General features: G+C 43.0%; 1 protein-coding gene across 5 annotated transcripts in view; it reads right to left on the reverse strand.

The window, feature by feature from the left end:
- Armc8 (armadillo repeat containing 8) overlaps positions 1-26,174 on the reverse strand; it is a 90,523-nt gene that overhangs the window by 2,920 nt on the left and 61,429 nt on the right. For 2 of the 5 annotated variants that reach the window (XM_006511512.4, NM_028768.3), the window contains 9 exons: positions 24,346-24,428; positions 23,961-24,042; positions 21,208-21,294; positions 17,989-18,081; positions 15,939-16,088; positions 14,847-14,942; positions 6,560-6,655; positions 2,662-2,734; positions 1,796-1,889 (listed from right to left, as the gene is read on the reverse strand). In XM_006511512.4, the coding sequence (XP_006511575.1) occupies positions 1,796-1,889; positions 2,662-2,734; positions 6,560-6,655; positions 14,847-14,942; positions 15,939-16,088; positions 17,989-18,081; positions 21,208-21,294; positions 23,961-24,042; positions 24,346-24,428 (854 nt within the window). The remainder of the gene's footprint in view (positions 1-1,795; positions 1,890-2,661; positions 2,735-6,559; positions 6,656-14,846; positions 14,943-15,938; positions 16,089-17,988; positions 18,082-21,207; positions 21,295-23,960; positions 24,043-24,345; positions 24,429-26,174) is intronic. The other 3 variants (XM_006511511.4, XM_006511513.4, XM_006511515.4) reach the window with 3 other exon arrangements.

A 26,174-nucleotide genomic window follows, 5' to 3' on the forward strand; every position in this document is an offset into this window, starting at 1 on the left:
GTTCTAAGGGAACAAGGCCAATGATAAATCACACTCAATTACAGCTGCCAAGGGTATAGTCTTAGAGTTTTTTGTTTGTTTTTCTGTGTGTTTGACACAGAGGCTCACTCTCTTGCATCTATGATGTCCTCAAACACATTTCATAGTCTGTTTGGCCTTGAACTTGTAACGACCCTCCTACTCCCCAGTGCTGGGATTACATGTTAATCTACAGTCTTTAAAGGAGAGGCCAGGATTTGCCTTGCTTAGCTGACAGACTATTGTGCCTTGTCATTATGCACACAGGGAGCATTTTAGTCAAAAGTCTGTGTTAGTCTTTAAAATTATCAGTTGAGCTCCTATGATAGCACTAGAAAGGTAGAGGTAGGAGAGAGATCATGAGTTCCAGGCCAGCCTGGGCTACAGGGTGAAACACTATCCTCCCACCTAAATAACAAGGAACCTGATGATTCAATTGTTAGATTTTTCTAGATCTAGTAGGCTGTTTGGTTACCGGAGGGCTCCAAGTGCATGCTTATTGTGTTTATACTGCCTGGAAATGTCTTTCAGTCTGGTGGTTTTAGAGAAGCAACAGGCTGAGTAGCTTGATTCTTATTTCTTTCTTCCCTGAGACAGGATCTTGCCACGTAAGCCAGTTTGCACTGGAGCCCCCGTTGGCCTCAAACTCCTGGTCCTCCTCTCAGCTTCCTGGGTGCTGAGACCATAGGTGAACAGCCCCCACCCCATTCCCAGATGGCTGCCTTTTCTTTTAAATAGGGGTTTGTGTGCTAAGTACCAAAAACTTATGTGCCATGTAAATTTGGAGAAATAGTACCAGACTGGCTTAAAGTAATACAGGCTAGACCCTAAACCTATTCTGTTCATGTTGATGAGGCCTTTCTTTGTACTCTGGACTCCTTAGGGACAATTTTAAGTAGAACTGTTTTCTATTTCCAACAAGTCTGAGCAAAAGTCCAAATTAGCAGCCTGGCTTTCAGAGGTTCCAGCCTGCAGCACATGTCTCGCTGCTATTTGCCTTTGGTCCTAGGCTCATCTGATGGGCACCTGGGGCTACAAATGCCTCAGCCTCCTCTTCTATAACCTATGGGACAATAAGCTTCAGGAGTCAGAAGCCCTGCCTGCTCTTTATGCTTTGGAAGTCTAGAAGAGCAAATCACTTGACAACCTGACAACTGGGGGGGGGGGGGGTAGAGTGAGAGAGAGAGAGAGTTCTAAAGCTACCACAGGAGCAGAGAAGATGCTGGCATGGTTGCCTAGGAGACATGCCTTCTTAGAATGGGGAGTTCTGAAGGGAGACTAGCTGCCTCTGGGCATTTCTGTGCTTGCTCTCAGGGCAGCTACATGGCTGCATGGCTGCCTAGCCCACTAGCTGTCCCTTCTGCTCTCTTGCTGGAAGGTTTCTCATCTACTATAAATGTTAGGGGTCTTAGTTCTCAGTTCTTAGCATGTCTCTCTCATTCTGAGTCCCCTTCAGCTAGCGAGATGACAGTGGATAAAGGTGCTTGATGACAAGCGTCATGGGAATTAGACCACAATCTCTACATCCACAAGACAGAGGACGAGAACCAAGCCTACCTCTACACATGTGGCATGTTGCACATATGCCCACCCATTACATACATAAAATAAGTAAATGTTAAAAAAATCAAATATTGCAGCTGGTTCAGAGTTAATGAATGGACCACAACAATCTAAGCATTTCAGAAGGCTGGCCGCATGGGTTACTAAAGCAGCTCAACCCTTTCACAACAGAATGGAGGGCACCCGAACCCAGGCCTTTTCTGTGGATACTCACTTGTCACAGAGGTTTGAGTCTGCCGACTGACTCAGTTTGTGTAGAATATCTACAATCCCCATGTCTCGTAATTTATCCTGGCGTTCCTGTGAACCTAAAACATTGACACTACTAGATTACTGGAACCACGATGCAGGACACTGTTCAACTCTAGCTTTAGCAGAATCATTGGCGCCAACCCTCCTGTCCCTACCATCCCCCACGTGGCTGGCCTCCTTCATGCCTGAACTTGTTCACAGTCTTTCTGGCCTCTCTGCCTCTTGAACCCTCCTTCCTTCAAGTCCACCCAGGATTCTGCTGATAGTTTTTGCATGGATTGCAGAGTCAAGGTCACATTCTTTGGCACTCTTTAAGGACAAACCAGTCTCTGGCAGGGCCCACTTTTCGTATTCTGTGTTTCCCACTCCTTGGTCCTCCCAGCACTTGCTGCCTCTGTGACAGCAATGGGGCATTTCTAATTTCATACTGCTATGCATTATCTTCCAATTAGATGACTAGCCTGGAGCCTGTTTTTGATGTCTTGAGTCGCATGAAACTCTTGGTATTAATCCTGTGGGTTAAATCTGGTTTTGCTTCCTTCTACTTTGTTCTGTAAAGTTCTAAATGCAAAATACACAAACCTCCCTGGACTTTCTTCCCCACTGAATGGCCTCCTGGCTGATTGGCCTAGGGGCTCATGCATACAACATCCTCTATACCCTAAAGGCCTGGTATAGACAGACTGATTCTCACAGCAAGATAGCTCTGTAATACCGGGAACCAGCTAGTCCGTGTGTGCAAGGTACACTCTAAAGGTACTTCTGCTTTCCCTATGTGAAAATATTAGTCCAAAATTTTCTTTGAAATAAACCTCACCAATATCTTACCTTCCTCTTCGTTCCATATGAGGTTTGATATACAAAACATGGCAGCAAGCTGCAGTTTGACATGTGAATGACCCTATTGACATAGAAAAGGAATGAAGATCAAACTGGGGTATGTCACTGCACATTATGTTCTTTGTGACGTACTACAGGTAATTCCAAGAGCCTATAGTTCTGAACCAGAAGCCACAAACCTGAGGAGCTATAAAGTTTAACATTAAAGAGAGTAAAGGTCAGGGTAACAGCAATCGGGAGTGGTGGGAAATCTTGCCAATAGGAGTTGCCAAAAGACAACAAAAGTTAAAAAATCATCCAGTGGTCAAACAAATGGTTCTTGAGGCCATGGGGGAGAAGTCTGCACTTTCAACACATGTTCCTTGAACCAAAGGTATCTAACAGCTCTATACTGTCAACCAGCCGCGCACTCTCAGGCACTGGCAGCAATGAACTGGGCACCTGACAGCTGTATGCTTTGACCAGCCTATGTTCTTAGACACTAGCATCAATGAGCTAGGCACCTAACATGCCATTCTTTCAGTCTCTGGCAGATGATGAACTGGACGTGGACTTCATATTAGCTCTTCAGCTACTATCTTGCTCAAGTAGTCCAACAATTCTTCTGGGTTAGGAAGTGAAGCTATGGTTAGAAGGCTCATGAATTCCCGACTTTAAGCACAATCTATAAATAGGTTTACACTCCTGATACTACTTCTGAAAATAAGAATGATAGAATGCTTTTACTTTCTGGAATAATGAAATTAGTCTTTTTTCTCTATAAGAATATCCCAAAGGACTAGATCAAGTTGCTACCTGACTTATCAAATGTCACAGGTATGACTAAGGAGCCTTATCCTCTAACACACAAGTCTCACTTACTGTCCATGAACAAATGCATCTCCTGGTTAAGTTGGACAGCTTATCCCTATAGCATGCTTTCTCATAAATGAAAGATGAATCAATAAACAGTAAGTAACCTTTAGATTATTTCCAGCTTGCCCATTTTAAAGGTTTTAAATGAGGGCTGGCAAGACAGCTCAGCAGTTAAGAATATTTACTGTCTTCCAGAGGACCCAGATTTGATTCCAGCACCCACATGGCAGCTCTCAGCTGCCTATAACCCCAGTTTCAGGGGGTCCAATGCCCTCTTCTGACCTGTGTGGGCACCAAGCACACATGTGATACATATACATACACCCAAGATACCTCCACAGATACACATAAAATCAAATAAAGTAATAAATTGAAAACTGAAGCCCTTAAACAATTAATGCACATTCCAAAGAACATCAACTGCAGGATATGCTCAAGGGCTTCTGGCAGACTTATCCCTGCAGGCAGGACTGACTACACACATACAGAGATAAGGCAAAAAACTGGGTGTGGCTTCCTCCACCACAAGTTTCTGGGGAGTGACTCTTCTTCTCCCATCAATGGTTTTAAAGACATATTCAGTTTGTGCACATAAGCCAAAAGAGAATAAAACCTGCCGTCTGCGCCCAGTGTCAGACTGAGTAAACCGAGCAAAAGAGTATTCACTCCTGAGAACGAATCTGTCCTTGTTCACTACCAAGGGAGGCTGGAGGGGAAGGAACCTAACGAAGATCTCTCTGAACACAGCAATATTTAAATAGAGGCTTTCAAAAAGCAAGGAGCTAGATGTATGAAAATCACGGGGCTGTGAACTCCAAACAGAAAACTCCTCAGGGGGTCTGATGGGTGCACAGCCTGTAAATAGTCTACTCCCCTGATACTGCTTCTGAAAAGGATGACAGAATGATGGAGCTTGTGGGCCCTTGTAGGCTAGACTAGGGACCGTGGCTTTCACTCTGCATTCAGAGGAAGCTCCTGAAGGATTTACAAGACACAAGGTCTGAGCCACAGGTTTAGAGGATCGTTTTGGCTGAGGGAACTGGAGTGCAGTTCTGGAGGCCACTGCAGTCAGACAGGCCATCAGACAGGAGTCACATCAGCATGGACTCCAGTCAGTGCAGTGGCAATAGGAAGATGTAGTAAACAGGTTCAAAACCGGGTTTTGAGAGAGGGTTCATAAGACTTGCTGATAATCTAGACAAATGTGTGGACAGGACAGGAAAAAAAAATCAACCCTGCATCTGATTTGAGCACTGGAGTAGATGGCAGAGGAGACATGTCAGCTTAGGAGAAACACTGACTTACAAAACACAAGCCCAACAGGCGGCTGGACAGCATGAGAAGATGCTGAGTAGGCAGGAGGGTACCAGGTCCAGAGTCCCGAGGGAGTCCAGGGTTCTGATACACCTTTTAAAATAACTTGCAGAGATGGAAAACAAACCACGGCATAGATGAGAGTGTGCTAGGCCCGTGGTTTTCCTCCATCTTAAACGTAAGAATAACTTTAAGAAATCTGGTTAACTTTGTCATACCCCAGATTTGTATTAGACTCTTGCGAGGACAAGGATAAGGCAGGCCGTGAAAGCTCCCTAGGAGGCTCTACTGTGAGGCTGAAACTGCAAACCAGCAACGCAGGAGAGCAGACCTTCACTGGAACACGGGCAGCTGAGTGAGGAGGGCAGAGCCAGAGGAAGAAGGGTAGAGCAAGTTTGGAGGCAGGAAAGGAGTGAGAATATGCAGACGATACTTTTGGGGAGAAGCACTTTGAATGGCAGTGGGAAACCTGATGGATACCTTGATGACTCAGTGAGCAGAGAAGTCATGAGCACTGGAGATGCTCTACCACTAAGGGAACTTCCAAAAGGCAGAAGACGCTACATGGTAATGAAAGACAAGGGCATTACCAGTTCAAGTTATAGGTTTTTACTCAACAAACACTGAGTAGGTATTTGGGCCAGCCACCGTAAGGATGGTAGATACAGACCGTGCACAGAGCCGACTCAGTGCTCACTTCTGGGACGGAGACAGTAGATGCACACAGACAGATCACTAAATTGACTAAACTGCTCTAAAGAGAACAATGTTATAACAGCTCACACAAGAAGGCCCAGAGATGAAGTACCAGTTCAGCTGGGGTCTGAAGGGTGAGGAGTGGGGCAAAGAAGTGTCTCTGGTGGAGAAGTCAGAAGAGATAAAAGAGCTTAGGAAGGAAAGAATGTGGTTTCATTTAGGAGCTGGAATGGAGCCACGAAACGGACCAGAGGTACTGTGAGTGGGCCACACAGTATTTACAAGAATTTGACTCAAAGGAGCTAGGGTGTGGGGACATGTGGATTTTGTCTTCTGTTCTTTTAGAACATTAAACAGTAAAGTGACACAAAGTGAAAGGGACCGCAGGGTCAAGCATAAAAGACCAAGGACAAAGTAGGAGGCACAGCTTACTAGAAAATCAGTGAAGGACACAGTACAGGGTTTATAAACATGAATCATCCAGCTTGGGTCTGTGCCTTTAATTATTAGCTATGAAATGTCCAGCAACGAGAAGGCAGCTTTGCTGGAGGAAGGGCATGGGGAGATGTCCCTCACGGTTAGAATGCTGCTGTGAAAATGGACAAAATGAGAAAGATGGGGGTATTTGGCATTAGATACAGGTGCTGACCTGGCAGTTTCCCATGAGGACAGTGGCAGAGCGTGGGTGGCAGGCTGGACGTGGAAGGAAGCATGTCAAGCAAGCGAGGAACCAGGAGGCAGAGGGCTCATCACCACGGGGCTGAGAGACCCGAGGGAGACAGGACTGAGGAGAACCAAGAGCTCAAATCTTCAGTAAGAGGGAAGCAGAGGGCAGAAGACCAGGACTGGAGCTGGGTGGGAGTGCTAACAGCGCTGGTGGCCTGTTTCTAGGAGCTGGGCTTGCTTTCTACTTTAGTATACAAACTCTGACTTTGTTATACTCTTCTTTCTGCTGTTTGTTTGAGCAAGGAAGTTACAGCCCTTGTCATCTAATTCTGCAGTAAGAGGGACTGAGGCTTACCATGTAATATTTGATTTTCTGCAGGATGTCATCATTGGTCATAATAAGCTCTTTTGCTGTTGTCCCATCTGCAATGTTGGCTAGGATGCACAGGGTCTGGAAAAGAACAAAGAGCCAGTGATCAAGAAAGCTCCCTCGAGGCTAGAGGGATGGACAGCTCAGTGGTTAAGAACATGTGCTGCTCTTGTAGAAGACCCAAGTCTGGTTCCCAGGATCCACACGGTGGCTCTGAACAACCCTTACCTCCAGTTCCAGGGGATATGATACCCTCTTGTGACCTCTGTGGGCATCAGGTACACACATAGTATGTATATACATACACGTTCAGGCAAAACACTCATACACATAAAATAAAATTTAAAAAGAAGTTCCCAGATGATGGAAACCGGAAAGCACATGGGAAAGCACACAGCTTTTCATGAGTTCTATCAATGCCCTGATTCTCACCTCCTGTCATTACTGCCAAACAGAGTAACCACATCCAAGAAAAGTGTATCTTATGCAAACAAGAACTCAAACACTTGAGTGGTTTCTTGTTGGGCTTTAAGCCATCACATTAATGTTAGTGACTAGCATACCTAAGAGCCTGGGTTGGATCCTGGCACTTCCAAATTCCTACTACAAAGACAAGAAATTTAGAACTCATTTGTAAGAAGATCCTGTGACTGATCCCAGCTCTCCTTGAAGATGTAACCAGCCTCTTTGCTGGAAACTTCCTAGGAACTGCAACTCCCCTCTTTCTTAGGTCTCCATCTGTAACTTGCTCCCAAGCTCATGACTGAACCTGTCTCCATGCCACATTGGCTATGACAATTACAATACATTGATGGTATGTCTGTGTAAGGACCCTGGTCCAGGCTGGCCTGATGAAGACACTGGAGGCAGCTGGTGGGACAGTACATTTTGACAGGGCACTGGCAAGTGGAGACTCTGCTCAGTAGAAGAGACCATGCTTACAGATGCTCCCTTTTCTGTAGCCAGGATTAAGGTAAAGGTAAAGGGACTTTGGCAGGGAAATCAATACAAACCCAGATGGCGCCCAGCACAGACTGGTCTCTGCAGGGCACCTGGGGGCGATGGGAAGAAGACAGCCTGACTTTGACACTGTTGCATAAACAACTGTATTTCACTGAAGCAAAAGGGAACTAAGAAAAAAAGTTGCCGAGTACTATGAAGGCCAGGGGCAGCAACATGAGCCTGAAGCACAGGCATCAAGGACAGCTGAGGACCTCCTCCAGCCTGAGCCTTTTCCTTTGTAAGTCTTAAAGGGTGGGAGCTAAGGAAGAAACTGTTTTCCTACTGAGGCCCAAGACCTCAACTGTCTTGAGGGGTCTGTGACTTCACTTCCCTTTGATTAACACACAGCTGTAACTAGATTAAGCAGGTAAGAGATGAAATATAAACCAAAGAAGGCTGCCTCTGTGGTACAGGAGAGAGAGAGAACACACCTTCTATAACTCAAGGCCTAAGCGGGTAGTAGCAACACACCAGTCCTGGGCAGCTGGGTGAACGGTGACAGTAATGGCTTGAGGAAGATGGATGGATTGCTGTGTGACACATTAGCAGACAGTTCCCTAAGAAAAGCACTAACAATGGATTTGTACTTTAAAAAAGTATTTCCTTCTAATAAAAGAACTCTTACTGGAGTGTTTATGTGGTAGGCTGAAGTGAGTGGATGTGGCACAGTACGTATGTGAAGGTCAGAGGACAACTGTGTGGGCTCAGGTCTCCTACGTTTATGTGGATTCTGGAGAACAATTCAGGCTGTCAGAATTGTGAGGCAAACATCTTTACCCTCTGGACAATTTCAACAGCATTCTGCTTGTGTAGTATGTATGTGTTTACTTGTAGAGCTTCACTATGTATCCCAGGCTGACCTTGAACTTGCAGCAACATTCCTGCCTCAATTTTCCAAGCGTTGAAATTCGGGGTGTTCTGTTAAACTCACAAGGAAATGGGGAAGGGGCTGATAGCAACTGCTTTCAAGGGATTCAAGTTCAGAACTGTGGAGCAATGGCTGTTTTGCCCACATTCTGATCTCAGTTCAACAACAGGACAGGGTTATCGAACGTAAGGAGGGAGTATCCAGTCCTTTCTTCCTTCTCCTCCCCATTGTCATCCAGATCATTGACACAAAAGATGCACTAATGCAGGCACACTGGCACTGCGTGTGCAAGCACATACCTTCCTTTACTTCAGCTCTTCCTTTGTGGTGCTGACTACAAAATGATTTCACAAGCCATATAAGGTGACCTCCTAGGTGTTGGTGAGACAATGCTCCCCAAACAGACATCACCAGAATTTACTAGGACAAAGACAACAGGCCAAGAGCAAGGCCCAGCCATATGTAGAAAGGTGAAGCCAGGAGGGAGCAGGGAGGAGGAAGAGTAACACAAGAGCCACAGGTTCCATCCCTCTGTCTTTTCTCCCCAGTTCTCCTCAGAAGGGCTCAGACTGAGCTGGCCAGAGCAGCCGAGTAGGAAATCATAAAAATTACCGGCTATTAACGAGAATTTTAAAAGGCCAAATGTTTTTGGGGAAAGGAAGAAACGTAAACATGTTGAACCTCACTGTGGAAGAACTACCCCTCTCTTACATACTCAAGAATACAAAGGAAAATGATGGAAGGCTCTTTCAGTAAGACAGATGAGTAATTGATATTTTTTTTTGAGTATCAGAATAGGTCTATGATCCTCAACAACAACAACAACAAAAACAGAACAAAACTAAGCAAAACAAACAAAAAAACAAAAAACCCTTACTATAAATATTTCTATAGACACAATAAAATCAAAGACATTCAATTAGTTCTTGAACTAAGTCAACTCAAGATATGAACTAGACAGCGGAATGATAAAAGCTACACTAGTTTGCATAATCCACTAGTATCAACAACTGAAAATCACTTAAGTAAAGCCGAGACTGGCAAACTGTGGCCTGGAGCCACTGGACACCTGGTCTATGTGAACATGGGGTTCTGTTGAAGCACAGCCAGGTATCCGTCTTGCCAGTGGCTGCTCAGGGAAGCAGCACCAGTAAAGAGTTTCCAACAGCTGCAGAAAAACTGACTGGAACACCCCCCCCCCCCGTATCTGCTCATTGGTAGTCAGTACACTATGTTAAATTTTTATTTTTTTAATAAAGAGGATCTATCAAAAACCTACATATCTCATATTCAATGGTGAAAGACAATATTTTCTTCAAATACTGAGAACAAGGGAAATATGTCTATCAGTTTGCTCTGATGGACATAATTCCCTTGTTCCCTTGTCAGCTACTAAAAAGGATGCAGAGCCCTGCAAAAATCAAAGTCCTATCCTGCCCTTTACAGAAAGTTTACCAACCTGACCTCTGATTTCAGAGGCCAGAAAAACAGTAAAAATGAAACTGAAAATGATCTTTAAAAAGATCAGTTAGACTGCTCCAGTTAGGTTCATCTGTAAAAAAGGTGTGACAATGCATGGAACAAGAGAGGAGCTGCTGTCCACCTTTTAGTCCTAGGACTTGGGACACTGAGGCAGGAAGAATGCTAAGAGTTTGAAGTCATGCCGGGCATGGTGGCGCACGCCTTTAATCCCAGCACTCGGGAGGCCAGCCTGGTCTACAAAGTGAGTTCCAGGATAGCCAGGGCTACACAGAGAAACCCTGTCTCGAGAAACCAAAAAACCCAAAACAAACAAACAAAAAAAAGTTTGAAGTCACTCAGGGCTACAAAGGGAGTTCTGGCCTAAACTACATTAAGACTGCCTCACCCTTTCCCCAAACAGGAGGGCAACACTGTAGGACACTGCTCACTTATGAAAGGTAGTATGGGGATATGATAATCAATTTTACGGCAATAATATGAAAACTCAGATGAAGTAAAGATTTCCTTAGGAGATTTATGATGTCATATTTTACTCATGAAGAAACAGCCTTGAATAGTTCTCCTCCTGTTAAAGTAATGGCTTTTGAGTTAAACACTTCCACTGAAGAATATTAGACCCCAGGGTCTGCACTGGAACAGCCCAGCAAGGTTGAAGAGAGGCCAGAGTTCTAGCTCACCACAAATTCTTGCAGAAGGTTGGGAGACACCACTTTCACCTGCTTCCCCAAGCCCAGCAGTGCCTTTGAATGCTTTCTTTTCACCGTTGTCTTTTACAAGTAAATCACTGTGCGAGTGGAACTGCCTAGCATGCTGGGTTTTGAACCTGTTTCTTTCACATGGTCCAATGCACCTAAGACTAGTGCACGCTTTAGAATGCAGTACCAAAACATGTCTGCTGGGTTACCCCTGCTGCCACAGCTGCTAATCAGTTTTCCACAGTTTCCACAGGACTTTCTTGAGTGTCATCTGCTTTGTTTCTAGTTTCTGGTGACTGTGAATAAAAATTCGTATAAATATTGACAGGATTTCTGTGAAATAGGCTTTCATCTATGAATTAATACCTAGGATAGGACTAGGGAGCTGTAACAACTGGACCTCTGCATTGTGGATTCCACATCCACAGGTGGAAAAATTCTGCGGGAAACTTTTTGTAGTGAGTGTGTATATATATTTTCCTGCCATTATGCCTTAAACAATACTGTATGTAGCACATATATTGTTACACCAGAAGTAATTCAAATTATTTAGACTATACAGGAGGACGTGTATAGAGTATATACAAGTAGTATATCGATTCATTTTATATATGGGACAGGAGAATGAAGACTTTGGTACCACATGCTGAGAAGGAGGAGACCAATCATGGATGGATACTGAGATTGACTGTGTTCACTAACATTGTAAGAAAACGTCATACCTTTTCAAAGTGTGCCATTTTGCACTCTCACTGCATGCTTCCTAGCAATTGCACAAATGGCCATTTAAAATGGTTGCCAGTCTAGGTCTGGTGACATGGCTCAGACATACTTGCTACCACGATGGGCCACCTGCACTCCACACCAGGAACCCACACTGTACAAGGGAAGGACTGACTCCTGCTTGCCCTCTGCCCTCACAAGCATGCCCACCCCCACACAAGCAAGTAAACGGAACAATGGTTTTCAAAACGCTTGCCACGCTAAGGACCTTGCAGTGGTGTTGTATTGTGGAGTATCTGCTCCTGGTGGTTTTCATTTGTTCTGAAAGCTTCCTGAACCGTTTGAACACAAGTCATTGTGTCTAATGTGCTCACAAAGTGATTTCCTGCAAGAGGGGCGTCTTGCTGATTCATGCTCTTGAGTGCACTCCACAGAGTAGAAGTTTCACAGCTAGATGAAGATCGACGTACCTTTCTTGAGTGCTATTTTAATGGCTATATCGTAAACATTTCATTTTTCTACTATATTTTAAAAGTTTTGTAATTTTACTCTTTACTCTTTATGAATACAATTTTATCTAAGGTATGAGATGAAGTTTAAAGTTAATATTTTTTGGCCTTTAAAATAACTGACATCTTTTTCCCACTGAATTTCCTCAGTAACTCTGTAAATTATTACAAACCATATACGTGTGTGTCTGTCTGCAGACTTTCTAGTTAGTTCTATCTTTACACTGATGATACGGTAACAGGGAGTTTCCAGTTGTTTTTTGTTTGTTTGTTTTCTGTTCCTTTTTAACAGAATTGGCTATTCTAGTTCTTTTTACTTTCCAAAGATTTTAGGAACTGAAAGACTTTGGTAATTCACAACTATATTAACACTTCTTTATTCTGGGATCGTGACTGGGATTATGTTGTCTGTAACCATTTAAGGTGAGGCAACATCGTGAACTTTTTATACTTTTCTGTTTATCAAACTCTTAGTTCTATTTTTATCAGAGTCTTAGAACTTTCAGGACACAGAGCCTTATGAGATTTAAATCTAAGAACTTTGTTTTTCTCAAGCTAGTGCAAATGTTGTTTTTAGTATTTATTACTAATCTCTCATTGCTTAATTGTGGAAAAAAAACTGTCTCTATTGTCACCTCACTTAACTTAGTTCTAGATTAAAAAAAAAAATCACACAGATTGATTTTCTATCCAGCTCTTCATGTCTGGGGAACAGCTCTGTTCCGCCCTTCCCAGTCTGTGCGCCTGATTTGCTTTGCTTGCCGTATCACAGTGCCTGCCGTATCGCAGTGCCTGCGCCGTATCGCAGTGCCTGCCGTATTGCAGTGCCTGCCGTATCCAGTGCCTGCCGTATTGCAGTGCCTGCCGTATCCAGTGCCTGCCGTATCCAGTGCCTGCCGTATCCCAGTGCCTGCCGTATCGCAGTGCCTGCCGTATCCAGTGCCTGCCGTATCCCAGTGCCTGCCGTATCGCAGTGCCTGCCGTATCCAGTGCCTGCCGTATCCAGTGCCTGCCGTATCCCAGTGCCTGCCGTATCCAGTGCCTGCCGTATCCCAGTGCCTGCCGTATCGCAGTGCCTGCCGTATCCAGTGCCTGCCGTATCCCAGTGCCTGCCGTATCGCAGTGCCTGCCGTATCCCAGTGCCTGCCGTATCGCAGTGCCTGCCGTATCCAGTGCCTGCCGTATCCAGTGCCTGCCGTATCGCAGTGCCTGCCGTATCCAGTGCCCTGTAGCCGGGAGTGAATGAATGGACAAACTTGTCTTCTTTCCAATAAAAGGTCAAAAGCGGGCATATTCACGGCCTCGACTGCAGGGGTAGCTTCATGGCATATTCACGGCCTCGACTGCAGGGGTAGCTTCATGGTATATTCACTGCCTCGACTGCAGGGGTAGCTTCATGGTATATTCACTGCCTCGACTGCAGGGGTAGCTTCATGGTATATTCACTGCCTCGACTGCAGGGGTAGCTTCATGGTATATTCACGGCCTCGACTGCAGCGGTAGCTTCATGGTATATTCACTGCCTTGACTGCAGTGGTAGCTTCATGGGCAGATGCACCTGTGGTAAGTTATGCACACTTCTGGATACTGCAAATGTATGCAGCTTAATGAATGCCCCAATAAAAGTAACTTACTAGATATTTTTGAGGAGGACTGAAGTTCCAAATAACAACTAAGTTTAACCCCCCTATTGACACCTACTTCTGGGTCATCTCCAAATTCTGTGAGTGTCTGTACCTATATTAGTGTTCTGTAAAGAAAACACACTATTGTTGGTCATTTTACCCATATCTAAATCCCAGCTGGCCTTTGTGACTTGCTTATTTATAGACTGGTGGATTTCTATCCAGGCGAGCGCTGTCTCTACAGACAGAATACATCTGTATTCTTTGCAAGTAGTATTTTTTTGAACAGTATGTTCTTCATTCTTGTATCCCAGTGATGACTTTCATTTCAACTATTTCCAGTGTTAAATTATTGTTCATCAAAGTTTACTTCTAAATTTTAAATAACCTAAGATATTTGTCTCAAAATGACTTAGTCAACTCTTTCTTTTTCCAAGATTAAATTCAGGCCCAGATCTCAAGTGCTAAGCTCTCTGACATCCAGGATGGTTCTAAGTCAGGAACACAAAGGATAAGCCAACGCTCCATAATGCTACCAGACAAGTTTCTCTCTCACACACACTCACATACATAATATCATATGCGTGTGTTCATGTGCATGTGTGTGACACACACACAGCTCAAGAATTTTGAACATGAGCAGTCTTTTTTTTTTTTTGGTTTTTGGAGACAGGGTTTCTCTGTGTAGCCCTGGTTGCCCTCGAACTCAGAAATCCGCCTATCTCTGCCTCCCAAGTGCTGGGATTAAAGGTGTGCGCCACCACACCCAGCCAGAGTCGTTTTTACGATCAACCATGTCTGGAAAGCAAACACTAGTAGTGTGTCAGACTCTGTGTTAACATCTTGGCAGGTGACCTTTATTTTTGTCATAAAATAAAATCTACACAACTTCTAATTTAGATAAATTTTAGAAAATGTAGACATTAACTCCCAACTGACTCCCTGCTAACATAGCTGCTGTACTTTCATACTTTCCTTAAATATGTCCTATAGAAAATAAGGGTTTGAAACGGCAACCAAGAATAGAAGATACTGAAGAGTAAAGAAACAAAACTGTCTTCAGGACAGGGAATTATCATTCAGGGAGTAGTGGGTTTGAGCTGAGACCATAGCGACAGAGAAGACGACAGTCAGTGCTGGAGAAAGCATTAAGTCTAGTGTGCTAAAGGAAGCTGCTCCTGCAGAGATGGGTCAGTACATGTGGCATGTGACACAACCAAGAAATCTACAGACTCTGGCCATGTTTTCCTCTATTTCAGGGAAGGAAATCACACAAGAAAGGAGAAACGTTCCTCTTGTTTCCGAGACAAGAAGACTCACAGGATCTACTTTGTACCTAAGAGGCAGAAGGGTCTCCCCCACACGTACCTGCTCTTTGACTTCAATGCTATGCTCCCCTTCCAGTATCAGAGTGACAGCTTGCATAATCTGCTTCCCATGAGTACTCATGATTTTATCTATATGCTGCAAAACAATGGGAAATCCACAATTACCATCTGCGAGACAGAGCAAAAGACCACAGGAGGCCTTTTTTCTTTTGGTTTAGTTTATTGAGAGGGTCTCATGCAGCTGATCAAGATCTTGAATTCTTGCCAGTGTCTTAGCACTGAGATTGAAGGCCGTGTAAACAACGCCTGACTTACACAACATTTGTCAACATTACATGATGCACAACTGCTTCAAGCAGAACAATATAGCATACAAAGCCAGGTTCCAAAGACAAGTGTTTATTGTTATTCTAAAGCTGCCCCCGCTCTATGTGTATGTATGTACATGTGTGTTTATGTGTGCATGTATGTATGTATGTCTTATATATGTGTGTGTGTGTGTGTGTGTGTACTATAAAAGAACTAAAAGCAATGAGAATCAAGAAGCACAAAACGAGGAATAAGAGCAAAAGACATGGAAACTATGCCGTAGGTCACTACTATAGTCTTAGAGTGCAAGTGTGGTCAGAAGGATTGAAAAGACAGAAAGGCAGAGAAGGGGCCTCCTGTTCTCTCTCTACCTGAGTCACTGATGATGACAGCCAGGGACTATCAGAGAATGCCAACAGTGACCCACTAGCCAGGCTCAGCCTCTCATACTCTCTCATGCACCATTTCTCACCACAATGACATCAACATGTAAGCAAGTGATAGATGTGTCTGTGGAATGATATTGAAAGGAATTTTCAAATAAGAAACAGGCCTCAGAGACAATGCTCTGGGCTGAAGAGAAGACGCACTCTGGTCAGCAAACCACACAACAGTAGTGATACGTCAAGACAGGTACACACTGAACATGGAGAGAGGGAGCCCTGACAAGGAGACAGCGATGGTGGGTGGAGGATTATACAGGGTGGTGGTTCCCCGATCACCCACCCATGTGAACTTGCTTCTCTGCAATGGTCAGCATTTTGCGTACACTCACAGATGCCAAGCACTGCATTGAGCTCAGATGGAATCATATGTTACTTACAGGCCGAGTGGAGAGGAGATTTCTAAGAAGCCCCAATGTCTTCATCAGCACATTCATATCAGAATCTGACAATAACCGGAATAACTGTTCAGTACTCAGACTTCGTAAAATATCTGCTTTTATTTTTTGTTCCGCCTGAAATGCCATATTCTGAAATAATTAAAGAAATTACAAGAATCATGTTTATGGTCACTGAATTAAATTTTATTTTAATAAAACTCAAAGCACAGAAGGAAGTTGGATTGGTCACTCAATTTTTCTCGTTCCTTTTCATCATCTATAGAGAGCACTAACAACCATGCTTAGCTATACCATACGAGGAATATAACCACTTCCTGACATGGGCATTTGAACAAACACAAACTCACTTATTACCTCTGAGAACGCCTTGTCACACAGGAAACTCTCAATGGGTTGGAGGTATGCCCTGGCTATTAGCAGCTCAGCCAGCCAGTGGCTACTTTGTTTCTACTTATTTTTTAGTTCATATACTAGACTAGCTCAGTTTACTTCAAGCTCTATGTTGAAAGAAAAAAATAGCAAATGCCAAACAGCACTTCATAAGCAAACATTTGCTAGAAAATTTTCTTATAAGTTGGTGGCTTATATGTTAGCTATTGCCCTCTAGACAGGTATTCATTCTGATTAAGCAACTGAGACCTATCGGAGAACAAGATTATCAATGATACAGGACAATATGACAGTCAAAATAACACTTGCTGGCCATCGGAGACCCAGGCCAAAGGTAACCCTACAGCTTTATGTTTTGTGAACAGAGGTCATAGAGCTGGATATGGAAACTGATTAGAATAAGACAGATTGCAAGATGAGGTGAGTCATTTGGTGTCCAGCAAGTCAGGGAGCCCTCAACTCAAGTCCCACAGACTATTTAAGTGAGAGTTCTGGGGAGCAGAACACGTGTACACACACAGGATTCTGAGTAAGCTCTCCTGTTGAAGGGTAAAGAAACTGACACTGGGAGATCAGTCCTGAAGAGGAGCTAAGGTAAAATTGATGGTGGTAGAAACTTTCAAAAGGCCTGGGGGTGCTTTGAGAAGAGCTACAAGTTGTACTAAGGAGAAATACCACTAAGAAATAATCAGAGATTATTATTTCTGTCCCTCAGTTCATGTCAGTAACTCAGGAGATACAGCATGGACACACATCCCAGGCCCACTTTCCCACCAGTAAGGTAGATACAACTGAATGAACAAGGGACAGCACAGACCAGCAACAGGGCTCAGTTAGGTAAAGACACAGAGCACATGATCTGAGCCGGACTCACCCAACTCTCCCCCAAAGTTGTCCTGTTACCTCTGGCATGTGTGCACACCCCCCAACTAAGTAAATGTAATCAAATACTGATTTTAAAATAGCAGTTACAAATATAAAGTATCTAGATTTGGTCTGATACACAGCAACTAAATTGTAAATAATCTTAGTAGTATGTTTTTGAAAGTCCATGAAGGTTTACTCCTTATAAAAATTCAATGATGTTTACTTTAATAATCTTGAGAAGAATGGTTCTGCCTCCTAACTTAATAAACTATTATTAAGTTTACTAGAAACTGTTCAATTACTATTTGGCAAGGTAACTATTCTACAAAATATGCTAACTACATGGGTGGCACTTACATTAGCTCAATTCAGCTACTTCAGAACAGCTATCTTTTAAACCATGTACACCATAAACATAAAATTTTATGTGTCAGAACAACAATTATTCTATGCTTTGGTTTACTATCTGTTCAGAAAGAAAAGAACATCAATACAAGCAAGCACGAAATATGCAGCTCCCAATGATCAGAGTATATTGGGAAGAACACAAACTTCTGTTCCCAGATGAGGGCATGCTATAGGGATAAACAACCCCTTTACAGCTCAACCGGAAAGACGAACATGGAATCTTTCAGGCCATAGGTCATGAGAAAACTGGACTGGGTTAGCTAGATTTTTGAAAAAGAAAATTACAGAACGTATGCCATAGCTACAACTTTGCTAATGCCTCTGTGTTTCCTGTAAGTTGTGACATTATAACAGTGAGACATACCATTAAAGCCCAAATCCCATTCACTCGTAGAGCAGGGTTTTCACTCTGTGTCAACCCACAGAGCAGCTCGACAGCTCCTGATTCCAAAATTGGCTGATTGGGAAAGAAAGAACAAGATAGAATTAAAAAACAAAACAACAACAACAACAAACTGGAGTCCACATCAGGTTGCAAACTATGGTGTCTTCTCCGCCGCTCACTGCACCATCTCTTCCGCATCTTACTCAAGTCTCAGCAGTTTTCAAAAAGCAGGAACTATTGCACCATGAAAGTTACCCTGACCCTGAGGAAGACAAGGTCAAGGTCTCATTCTGCCTGCCTGCCTGCCTGCCTGCCTGTGTCTGTCTCTGTGTCTCTGTCTCTCTCTTACACACACACACACACACACACACACACACACACACACACACACACACACACACACACACAGTTTGTAGGCATCCTAACACATATCAATTTCTCACAGACTCTTATAACTAACTCCACTGTCTACTTCCCTAATCCTTTCATTCTGAACACACTGCAGAATGTGAGTTTCTGGAATATTCATGGCACTCATCATCCGTTTTGTGTGCAGAGCACAATTGTGCTTTTAAAGTCACGTCACATCTCATGCTTAGGACAGCCTAACTACTGACTACAGTCTGAATACCTAGCTGAAAATGGGTCTCTATAAAAATCCATAAAAATCCTGACTTTACAGGATTAAGACTTACCACTAATAAATCCTGGTATTTTGTTGTAATCCAGGGTATCTGGTACCTGGTGACTAGAAGACTCTTAAGGAACTCAGCGGTACAGATTCAGGAAAGGGCACTGCCTTTCAAGATGACATCTTTGAAGATCATATATTCAAATCATGGTATTTCAAACATCTGCCCCTGAGGCTTTATCATATTTCTCATTCTATGTGTCTAACCCACATTAATTTTACTTTGCCATTTGAAAACAGAGTACAGAAAAGAAAGAAAGAAAGAAAGAAAGAAAGAAAGAAAGAAAGAAAGAAAGGAAGGAAGGAAGGAAGGAAGGAAGGAAGGAAGAAAGAAAGAAAGAAAGAAAGAAAGAAAGAAAGAAAGAAAGAAAGAAAGAAAGAGAGAAAACAGAGCACAGACTTGATGCCCTTAACCCCCAGTATTTCAGTGTGTTTCCTGAGAACAAAGATATTCTTAGACGGGCTGGAGAGATGGCTCAGCCGTTAAAGGCTAGGCTCACAACCAAAGATATAAGAGTTTGGTTCCCTGCACCCACGTCTGTCTCTCCACCCACCCCACCCCCAGGATATTCTTAGACAATCACAATATAGTTACAAAGTGCAGAAAAGTTAACATTAAATTAAAACAATACTCTTACCAACATAAATTCTCTACTCCAATTCTGCCAACTGGTTCAACAGTGTTTTTGTTGTATTCCTCTCCCTTGCGATCAAAAGGAAGCCTTTTTTCAATATAAAACATTATTCAGATCCTTTGAGCTCATCTACCACATCTCCTCATTGGAGGCTTGCTACACAGGCTGCTCTAGGTGGCTGGAGTTGCTCTGACTGTAACTCAGTCCGGATTTGGTCAGTGCTCTACTGTTCTTTGTCCCCTCCAGTATACTCAGTAACCATTCCTGACTTCGTCTTGGCAGTGCTGCCATTCTGAGTCAGTCAAAGCCTGCAGATGCTTCAATATAGAACATGAATTATGAACTACCAGAGGTCCAACAAATAATAAACCTCACCTCAGGATTGTAAAAAAGGACACGGCGGACACACAGACAAACAGACACACAGACATACACAGACACACACACACATACACACACACACACACAGTTTTGTTTGCTGTTGTTGGAGACTGAATCCATGTAAGCATCCTCTACAAGCCCAGACCAGAGACAATGTAACAGTAAAACTGTATAAGGTGTCAACCCTTCCTTTATTAAGTTTTTCTTTATTAAGAGCAAAAGCCATGAGCTCAAAATTTCTTATATAAACTGTAATAAGAGACCCCTCCAAAACTCAGGGAACACTATATAAATAGGAGGTGACAGGAAGGACATAGACCAAAGGACAGGGAAACGTGCAGCAGAAAGACTCTTCTGGGCATGACATAACCATTACCAAGCACACTGCTGCTGTGGATGCCACCTAAGACCTGCACAGACTGGGCTGCCATCAACATTTCATCATGGGGATGAAGGGGCCTCTAAGGCTCCACCCCTCCCTGTGGGTCTATTGTCAGCTAATGGATGCTGGGGGAGAGGCTGTCATCTTCTTCAGTGGTGTACCCCCAGTCAAGCCGCCCATGCTCTAGAAAAGAACTTCTATCCACGGTCATGTAAGCAACTCTAAACAAATGGAGTGGGTCACACATAAAACAGCCCATGAGGAAAAGACAGTGATTTGCTGCGGAGGAGAATTTCAGTAGGCTAGGGAGGAGGTGGGCGATGGGAACAGCCGGAAAAACTACTAAAATTTATTGTACATGTAGGACATGGTTAAGGATAGAAATAGAAAAAAAATCCTTATATTCATTCTGCCTTAAACAATAACCACTGAAAATTATTTTTCTGATGCAAGGAGTTACTCTCTTAAAATGACTTACAATTGTTTTCAAAGACAAGTCTTTCATAGATAATGTTTGAAAACAATCTACTACTTATATTTTTATAATTATTTCTTCACTTGCAATTTCAGTATAGACTATTAACTACATACTGTGATATCTTTTAGTTATTCATTTATAAGCAAGCTAGCCTCAAACTTTTAGGCTCTTAGAATCCTTTTGCCTCAGCCTCCCAAGTAGCTGAGACTTGGTGAATGTTACTGCAGTGGCTCTGGGCTTTGTAACATCTGGTAAGTAAGTTGACCATGACAGAATGAACAAAGTAATGAGAAGTAATCCAACCCTGATAGAAGTAACTCACTTCCTTCTCTACTCAAAGCAAACAACTCAGAAGGAGTTCTTCAACTCAGTGCTTTCCAAATTTCAACACTAAGCACTATTTTAAAATGAGAAAAGCCAACTGGTAGTGGTGCACACCTTTAATCCCAGCACTCAGGAGGCAGAGGCAGTGGATCTTCGTGAATTCGAGGCCAGCCTGGTCTACATAGTATGTTCCAGAACAGCTAGGGCTACACAAGAGAAACTCTGCCCTGAATAAATAAATAAGAAAAAAAAAACCAAACAGTAATTGACTAAACTTTAGCCAGGTAAGAGAAAAATCAATACTAACCTCTTTACTTGGAGAAAATTCAAGAAGAAGGTTACATAACATGGAAGATGCTACTACTAGGATTTCATCGGGTGCATTTTGTAAAACCTACAGAATAAAAAGGACGATGTCATTAACTTTGAAATGCTAAAGATGAGGTCATATACGACTAAGCAAAACCCTAAACAATTATCTTACAACTTGAGTTCTCATACTGGACAGTATATGTAGGAAAAATACTGCAATTCAGAAGCTAACTTCTGCTGTCAAGCTAATAGAATTTTAATAAAATAGGACTGGGAGGGGTATAGTTTAATTGGTAGAGTGCTTATCTAGCAAGTATGAGGCCCTGGGCTGGATCCCAGAACAAAAAACTATATATCTATATATATATGTACATATTATATGTATGTATGTATGTATGTATGTATGTATGTATGTATGTATAAGTGAATTTTACCTGAACAGAAACATTTAAAACACAAAAATTGCGGGGCAAAAGTGGTGCATGCCTTTAATCCCAGCATTTTGGAGGCAAAGGCAGGAGGATTTTTTAATTCAAGGCCAGCCTGGTCTACAGAGTGAGTTCCAGGACAGCCAGGGCTATACAGAGAAACCCTGTCTCAAAAAACAAAAACAAACAAAACAAAACAAAAACAAACAAAAAAAACCAAAAAAAACCCCAAACCAAACAAAAAACAAAACATAAAAGCCCACAAAAAATTTTATTAAAATTAAATGGCTATTATCTTGTGTCTAGTTAATCAACAGATTAAAATGTGGAAAAGCAAATGAGAAAATTAGATATATAAGCAAGTTCTCAAATATGATAAATCAAAATGAGTATGAGTATCTGCATGTGATAGATATCACATCTTGAATGTGTGACCACGTTGTGGTTTGAGATCCGAGCCCACACACAGCCATGAGTGCAAAGCTCTTCTAGTGTCTTATCAAACGCTTGCCCCAGGAGTAGTAGACAGAAACCACCTGGCTCTATCCTTGATGTGCATGATACAGAGATTTTTTGAGCTGAGCAACCAGAGAAAAAGGTCCAGACACAAAAGAAGTTATTTTGGGAAACAGAAAACAGTTAAAAGGTCTTGGATGGATTATAAATAAATCAAGATCAAGTTATCATCAAAGCAAAAGAAAACAGAACAAGTGAAAGGAAAGGGTAGGAACTGTAAAGGTAACATAAACTGAGTGGAGCTTTGGCTTCTCCGGTGTTAGGTGAGAGATTGTGAGTCTGAGACAGACTAGTCGGCTGAACTGCTCCACCCTTGAGGCGAGGTGTTACCAGGGTGGAAACGCACTTGGATTGTGGCTGGTGGGGGCAAACAACCTTTCTGAGGCTGGGGGCTCTCGGTAAGTTTCAGGAAACAAGAATCATAGCAGAAAATGAGTCATGTTCAGAGTATGCCGTATATCCGATAGGTGAAATAAGGCGACAGAAACTCAGAGACCAGCGCAGTCACAGGCTGAGAAGGGAGGTCCCCAGCAAAGGAGAAACTGAACAAACATTTTATCCTGATGAGCCTTCCAAGGCTGGAACTCGACACCCTTCTAGAAACCTAAACACCAATCACATACCCAGTGCTGCTGCCTGCCAGGGAAGTAGCTCTAGGATTCACACTGTTTCTTAAACAACGACTACCATCTTATTTCAAGACCTCAAAGAATAAATCCCACGCTCAGCCGCGAGATACGTTTTGGCATAGGACCCAATCAGCGTGCTCACTTCCAAGGCCTGCTTCACCGAGCCAACTCTACCTTTAAAGACAACAAAAACAACCCACAAAAACAAGTTCTCACTGCACAGACCAAGTTGGCTTTCGACTCATGATCCTCCTGCCTCTGCCTTCCAGGAACCAAGATTTCAGACACGCATTACCCAGCTTCCACCTGGCTATCTGTCCACTGGTCTGTCTCACTCACTCCATCCTTCTACGGTAGTCATGAAGGCACCCTTGCTATTTCCTACATCGCCTTTCTGCTCACAGAAAGAAATCCTTCTGCTTTTATCTTTGAAGTCGAATTCACATCTGTCCTATTGATATTTCTCTTATTTCTGTCACACTGACAGACGTCCCTATTCTAACCTAAAGTTTAAGCAAGGCTAAGATCGCCATAGTAAAAGATTTTGCAAGGCCAATGCGCCTGGAAGCTTTGCTTACTGAGTATTCAAACAACAACAACAAAAATGAAAAAGAATTTTAAAAATCTACTGAGCAAATGAAAAGTATACAGATACTTAAGAGATTGAAAAAGAAAGAAAGAAAGAAAAGGAAACGAAGGTTAAAGACCAGGTTGATATGGTTCTGAATAGGAGTTAATATTATTAGCAACAACTAATTGGAAGCACTCTTTATAATCAATTCAGATTTATTTGCCTTGAATTCCTTCCTCCTGGCATGGGAGACCCCAAAGCAGAGTTAATGGCACAAATTTCAGTTTATATCTATAAACAGTCAATTCTTTCCCTGTTTATAACCCAAAGGCTACAAGGAAACCCTCTAGGTTTAAGTTTAAAGAGTAATAATAAGCATACAGAAGGCCAAACAAGTACCAGGAGCTGAAGCTAATACAGACGCCCGGGCTGGGGCTTCCCTCTCACACAGGAAACGCTGATGCTCTGAGAGCCATACTCTGGAAGTCTGCAGCTGCTCAGACCGTGTGACTCAAGAGAAGCATCAAAGTGTTCTGTCAGCTGTATCCCTAGACCTGGGCGCTCAGCTCTCACAGGCTCTGTGCGACTGCTGCGACTTTCTCACCTTCATTAAAGGTTTCCACACCGCATGATCCTGGAAACTGGTTCGAAGCTGTTGTACAGATCTGGATAAACTGTGCAAACATCTATAAAGAATGATCAAAATTAGCTTCCCGAGAAGCCAAAGCTCACATTTCAAATCAATTGCTTGGCTTTTCACTAGCACGAACTACACTTCAAGCATGGCTATCAACACTAAGTCAGCTACAGCAAGACACCTCTCGGGCGTTGGAGGCTAGGTTCTGTTAGGTAACATTACACACTGCATGGATTCACCTGAGCATACGTTCCAGGAACATCTGCATCCTGTGCTTAGTGAAGGACCGGAAAGGAAACAGGCTAAACACAGAGCAAGGGAGTTGTTTATTCAGACCACGTAAAACTCATACCTGACAGCAGCTAACCGCACCTTGACACTAGACTCAGACAAGCCAGTCACAATTCGGTCCATCATAGTTTCAGTCTCAATGATCTGGAGAAAAAGGTTAATGCTGCATAAATAACAACATGAAGGTGACAAACTTCACTGCTTGTAAATGCAAGTATGTTAATGTCCATTCAGAGTTTCATGGCTTTAGCAAAAGATTTTACCTCTCGACAATCACTTTGCAGTGGGGCAGGCAGCTCGCCAGAAAGATGGGGCAAGCACCCACTAAGGATGAGCCAGGATGAATGACAGGCATAATCATGTTTCTTTATTTTTAAGGTATTTAAAACAAGATTTAAAAGGCCTAAGTACTACAGAGGTGTGCATGAGTCATCTGGGCTGCAGGGATGTGGGTAAAATACGAGGCGTTTCCTGTAAGAATGATAACGGATCATAGTCCACACTGCCCTCATCACGTGAATGAAATCTGCAGGTCCTGACACGGCCACCCTGTACCTCCACTTTATCGAGCAAATTTAAACTAAGCTAAATATTTATAAGTAACCCTTGCTGTCCTTCACCACAGCACCAGGCCCTGGTTCACAAAATCAAAACAATCATTAAGCTTTGCTTCTTATGTTCAAAGTAAGACTCCCTGGAGTTCATCTTCATCGGGTCATACACTGATGAATGAGCAGTGTGCAGAGGAAGCTAAACTTGCCTAGGGAAAACCAGACTTTTCCTACTAAAGTGTTAGTGCAATCACACACATTAATACCATCAGTGGCTATCTGTTGAGTTCACGTATGTGCCAGTTGTCGTGCTAAGCATTTTGTGTTCTCTGGCTTTCTGACTCTTCCATTATCTCTTCTGTGAGCGTTATTACGAAGGCTTTCACTGACACGCTAGGAAACTGAGGTTTCTGAATTAACACAAGAGTTTTCTGTCTGCAGAGTCCATGCGCTTAGCAACACTTATAATCCTGCTCTGGTCAAGAGTTCTAAACATAAACGCTCTGTCATCAGGGGGAGCCATTGCTCTCGCCTGGAATGCACGGACCAATACTCTGAGGAAACTGTTGGTAGTTCTTATGTCTAGGACACACCGATTGGATCAGATTCTTGTATAGACAGGAACCTGAATTTTTTTTTTTTTTAAAGGTGAGTGCAGTGTAGTCGAAGCTGAAGCCTAAGACTACCAAACTAGAGAGAAATGAGAAGATTCCAAAACTGGGCTTCAGAACAGGTGGGGAGAAATCCCAGGATGTTCGTAAGTCATTTCAAATTACCAGTGACCAGTAAAGAGATCTACCATCAGATCAGAGCAGAGAACATGGGGCGGAGATGGATCAGTGCACTCTTCTTCCACAGGACCCAGGTTTGATTCCCAGCACCTAGCCAGCAGCTCACAACCATCTTTAACTCCAGTCTAGAGAAGTCAATGCCCTTTTCTGGCCTCAACAGGCACTACACACAGGTGGTGCCACCAGATACATAGGTAAACCACTCATACACATAAACAGCCTTGGGCCAGTGAGAAGGCTCAGGGGCTAACAGTATTTGCCGCTGTGTCTAAGAACTTGAAATCAAGCACCTAGACATACATGATGGGGAGAACCAGCTTCTGCAGGCTGTGCTCTCACACACATACACATAACACACATACATGTAATATACACATACACATAATACACATGCACACAAACACACATAACATACAAGCACACACATAATACACATATGTAACACACATGCACATAAACACACGTGTAATACTTGCACACATACATGTAACATGCAAGTACACCTAACATACATACACAGGGAGGGAGGAAAGGAGAGAGAGGGGGAG

This window comes from Mus musculus, chromosome 9 (genome assembly GCF_000001635.26).
Source record: "Mus musculus strain C57BL/6J chromosome 9, GRCm38.p6 C57BL/6J".
NCBI classification, from domain to species: Eukaryota; Metazoa; Chordata; class Mammalia; order Rodentia; family Muridae; genus Mus; species Mus musculus.